The sequence below is a fragment of the Peromyscus californicus genome, unplaced genomic scaffold (genome assembly GCF_007827085.1).
Source record: "Peromyscus californicus insignis strain IS unplaced genomic scaffold, ASM782708v3 Scaffold_6__1_contigs__length_162567912, whole genome shotgun sequence".
Taxonomy (NCBI): domain Eukaryota; kingdom Metazoa; phylum Chordata; class Mammalia; order Rodentia; family Cricetidae; genus Peromyscus; species Peromyscus californicus.
The window spans coordinates 16,592,152-16,596,847 of record NW_026294584.1 but is presented as its reverse complement, the minus strand read 5'-3'; the positions used below and the strand labels follow the sequence as shown (position 1 = coordinate 16,596,847).

General features: G+C 56.8%; 1 protein-coding gene across 1 annotated transcript; it reads right to left on the bottom strand.

Moving 5' to 3' along the window:
- Positions 1-228: 228 nt before the first annotated feature.
- On the bottom strand, positions 229-4,093 carry Fzd1 (frizzled class receptor 1). Its single transcript, XM_052721038.1, has one exon. The coding sequence runs from the start codon at positions 3,966-3,968 to the stop codon at positions 2,040-2,042; it is 1,929 nt and encodes a 642-aa protein (XP_052576998.1). The 5' UTR covers positions 3,969-4,093; the 3' UTR covers positions 229-2,039.
- Positions 4,094-4,696: the final 603 nt, after the last annotated feature.

Here is a 4,696-nt window from a genome sequence, read left to right as displayed (position 1 = left end):
ATTATTATTCAAAACAACATTGAAGCCTTCTGTTCTTTGCTGTGAAGAAAACAGTCTTTGCGTGGGACTTCATAGATGCCACTCAGAAGGAAGGCAGACTGGGTATTCTTTGGACTAGACTTTCTCTTCCGTTCTTTAGGCTTTGATATTGTGGGGCTGGTTTGAGGCATTATAAACTGAGAAGACAGTTCAGATAGGTCTATTATTTTCAGGCACAAAACAATGTAATTTCGTACAAAACTTTCACTTTTTTATTTGTGAAATTAAAAATATGGCATTTTATATATATAAACTTCTATTCCTCTATAAATATAAATGGTTTTGTGATAAATGAACAGAATAAATGCATACCAAATTCAAAAACCAATGTCATTTTTGGAAATGACAGCCATAGATAAATTTAGGTCTTAGGTGCCGGCATTTTTGATAAACTCTTAAAAGTTTAAACACTACAATCAGGAGGATTGCTTTTCTCCTCTTCATAGAGAACTAAAGTGAATGTTTGTAAATGGCTTTGAGAGATTTACACTTGACACACTGCCGTAAATCCAAACAGGAGCACACACGGTAGGATGCAATAGGGATGTACACACTTCCGATTCAGCATGCATGCCCAGATTGTATTTGTTTCTCTCACCCATCAATTAGTTTACCTCCTGTGCCTTCTGAAGTATACCAGGCTACTCCTGGGGGTGTGGATGGTTCCTCCCTCAGAATGTGTTGCTGAGTAATCATAACGTGTTCATAGTGTACAACTTCTCCGTTGTAAAGTTGATATAAGTCTAATTATAATTTGATTAAAACCAGGAAACAGCATTTCATTTTGAGGAAGTCCACTCCACTGAGATCTCCTTCAGTTTTTCATATTTTCTGTATTCTCTGCTATCCTGTTAAGGAAAGCAAAGATCAGCTCCTTCACTAAGCTTTCCAGGCGACCTCAAAGTCTCCATTTCATAGGATAAAATCTAAAAGCAGGCAGCCTCACAGGAGGGGTTGGGGGTGGGGAGCAGGTTGCCAGCCATCAAAATGTAATTAGAACACTTTATAATCTCCTTCTTTCGTTTCTTCCAACCCACACAAAGCTCTTCCACAGTCTCACTAATGGCCAAACCCATAGCAGGTTTTAGTCACTAAAGTAAACGAGCTCACCCATAAAAAGTCAGCCTTTCCAAAGTTAGGCATTGGTTACCGCACTTACTCTCTGACCAATTTAGGTAGGAACATCTGGGCGGAGAACATCAGGGTAGAGGGAGGTTGGGTCAACAGGCAGTGATCATCACCCCGCGGGCCCCTATAAAGCTGGAAGGTGGTTCTGAAAAAACCAGCATCTGGAAGTCACAGGGACAAGCCTCACACTCTGCCTCTGAAAGGGGGAGGGGACTGGAATGGGCGGGGCCCACCTCGGGAGCGGGGAAACTTTGTGGAGTTCTGCACCTTAAAAGTTTCCACGCAAGCAAGGGGCGGGGAGGTGGGGGGAAGCTGAAGGAAGCGGTGGGAAATGACCCTGGAGAGGCAACCCATGTCACAGCCCGCAGTGTGATAGCCAGGCCCATGCTCCCACGACTGGGCTAAGGGCGCAGGGCAGAGCACTCAGCAAGTGTGCTCGGTTTTACCTCCTCTGCAGTCTTCCGAAAAAGGCAAGTGAGAAAAGCTTCAAATGCTTAAACCGCCCTAAATAATTAAACATTTTTAAAAAGAAAAAAATTCGCGTTGTTCGGTAGTCTTTAAATACAAATATACTTACAAAAATCTTACACAGGCTATTTACAATCATAAAAGCGTACAGTCCTGGTATCAGAGCTAGGGCTAGAGAGATAGGTCCACACACACACCCCTCTGGCAGTTGGGCCCTCTCTTTCCTTTACCCCTGGGACGGAAGCTTTTGCAGGAGCTGTGCTGTTTGTTGAAAGGAGCCTGCAAAAGGTGAGTGTCTAGCAAGGAAGCCCGGAGTGGCGAGGCTTGGCAGGAGTTCCTTGGGGCCAGCTTTCGGGGCCAGGGCTGGGATCCGACCAAGAAGCAGGGAAGGCAGAGTTCGGGTCTCAGACGGTAGTCTCCCCCTGTTTGCTGTTGGTAAGCCTCGTGTAGAACTTCCTCCAGGAGTTCAGTGTCTTGCCAGACCAGATCCAGAAGCCCGACGTGATGCCCACGATCAGCGTCATGAGATACTTGATCATGAAGACGGTAAAGTCGGGAGTCATGGGCGGGTGCGGTGGGACGCCTCCACCCCCCTGGAGGTGAGGGCAGGGGATGGCATAACTCTTGCAGCTCTGGGCCACCCAGCTGCGTTCCCACTGGTCCCGGAAGGCCTGCTCGTAGAAGTAGCAGGCGATGACGATGGTGGCCGGCACGGTGTAGAGCACGCTGAAGACTCCGATGCGCACCATGAGCTTCTCCAGCTTCTCGGTCTTGGTGCCATCGTGCTTCATGATGGTGCGGATGCGGAAGAGCGACACGAAACCGGCCAGCAGGAAAGAGGTGCCGATGAACAGATAGACGAAGAGCGGCGCCAGCACAAAGCCACGCAGCGCGTCCACGTTGTTAAGCCCTACAAAACACACTCCACTCAGTACATCGCCGTCCACCTGGCCCAACGCCAGGATGGTTATAGTTTTGATGGCTGGCACAGCCCAGGCGGCTAGGTGAAAATACTGTGAGTTGGCCTCGATGGCTTCGTGGCCCCACTTCATGCCGGCTGCCAGGAACCAGGTGAGGGACAGGATCACCCACCAGATGGAGCTGGCCATGCTGAAGAAGTAGAGCATCATAAAGAGGATGGTGCAGCCCTCCTTCTTAGTGCCCTGCGCCACCGTGCGCGCCCCGTCCTCTGCAAACTTGTCGTTACACACCACCCGGTCCTCCAGCAGAAAGCCAGCGATGTAGGCCACGGCCACCGCTGTGTAACAGCCGGACAGGAAAATGATGGGCCGTTCCGGGTAGCTGAAGCGCCGCATGTCCACCAGGTACGTGAGTACCGTGAAGAGCGTGGAGGCGCAGCACAGCACGGACCAGATGCCAATCCAGGTGCGCGAGAAGCGCAGCTCCTCCGGCCCAAAGTACATGAGCCCGTATACCTTAGTGGGTTCGCAGGGCGCGCCGCAGTCCTTCTCCCCTAGAAAGTGGTAGTTGAGGTAGGAGGGCACCCTGAGTGCGCGCGGGCAGGAGAACTTGCCCCGCTCCACCGGGCCGGCGCCCCCCGGGTAGCCGCCGCGATAACCGCCGCCGTGCTGCGGATTACTGGTCCAGAACTCCGGCAGCAAGGAGGGAGTCGGGGTACCTTTGTCGGACGTGTTCTGGCCCACGCACAGCTCTCCTGCGCCATGCACCGGGAACTTCTCGCACTTGAGCGTGTCTGGCCACTGGAAGCCGAACTTGTTCATGAGCGCCTCGCAACCCTGGCGTGCGCGCTCGCACAGGGAGCGGCAGGGCGGCAGCGCCTGCTCCAGCACGGTGCACACAGGCGCATACATGGAGCACAGGAAGAACTTGAGCTCGGCGGAGCACTGCACCTTCACCAGCGGGTAGAACTGGTGCACCTCCAGGCCCGCGTCCTCCTGATTCGTGTGGCCCAGCAGGTTGGGCATGATGGTCTGGTTGTACGCGATGTCCGTGCACAGAGGGATGGATATGGGCTGGCAGTAGCCGTGGTCCGGGATGGAGATGCCCCGTTCGCCGTTGTACTGCTGCCCGCTCTGCTGCTGCTGGGGCGGCGGCGGGGCTTGCTGGCCCGGCCCGGGTACCTGGCCCGCCGCCTGCGCTCGGACCCCCAACAGCAGCGGAGCCTCCAGCAGCCAAAGCAGCAGCAGCAGCAGCCCACTAGGCCAGCGCCGGGGGTCAGCCCGGGGGCGGCGGGGGCCGGTCGTGTCCCCGCGCCCCACCGCCTCCCGCCGGCCCCGGAGAGCCCCGGCACAAAGTTCCCAGCTCGGCCGGCCGGCGGCCGGGGACTCGCTAGGCGCCGCCTCCTCAGCCATACTTTTTGGGCTCCCTCCTCGGCGCCGGTCGGCTGGGGCAGGCAGCGGCGCGGCGGGTGGCGGCTCCCACTGTGCTCGGGGAGATCTGGTCCCCGCCCGTGCCCTCCGTCGGGCTGCGGTCGCGCTCCGCCGGCTCCCCCGGATTCTGCTCGGAGTCCCGCAGCCGCCGCCGCCGCCGCAGAAACTTGCGGTTCATGAAGCGCGGGCGGCAGGGAGAGCGCGAGGGGTCCCGGCGCGCCGGGGTCGCGTCCCTCCTTCCCGGGCCTCGGCGGGCTGGTGGCTCTCGGCCCGCGGCGCCGCGCTAGTGGCCGCAGCCGGGGAGAGGAGCGGGCAACTCTCGGCAGCCTCGCCGCCGCGGGTCCCCCCTGCGCCTCCGCCTCCTCCTCCTCGGCCGCCGCCTGACCATTTGTGTCAATCCCTCAACTCGCTGCCTCTCCTCTCCCTCGCGCGCCCTCCAACCGGTTTCTAGGCGCCCCGCAGTCTGTCTTTCACCGAGAGGGAGGAGCCTTGAAACCGACGCGGAGCTGGAGGCTCAGGGAGCGTCGCCCAATCGCAGCACCCGCTTCCCAGCGCAAAGGGAGCCCTTTCCCTCCCAAGCCTGAGCTGGAACCCGCAGCAGGCGGGGAGGAGGAGGAGGAAGTGCTGCTGCTGGTGGTGGTGGTGGTGGTGGCAGAGGCACCGCTCAGGCACAAAGAGTAGCTCTGAAGCGGGACAGGCTTGGTTACTTT

What these genes read in the sequence shown, in the direction of transcription:
- Fzd1 (XM_052721038.1), bottom strand. Translation starts at nt 3,968, where the DNA reads ATGGCTGAGGAGGCGGCGCCTAGCGAGTCCCCGGCCGCCGGCCGGCCG.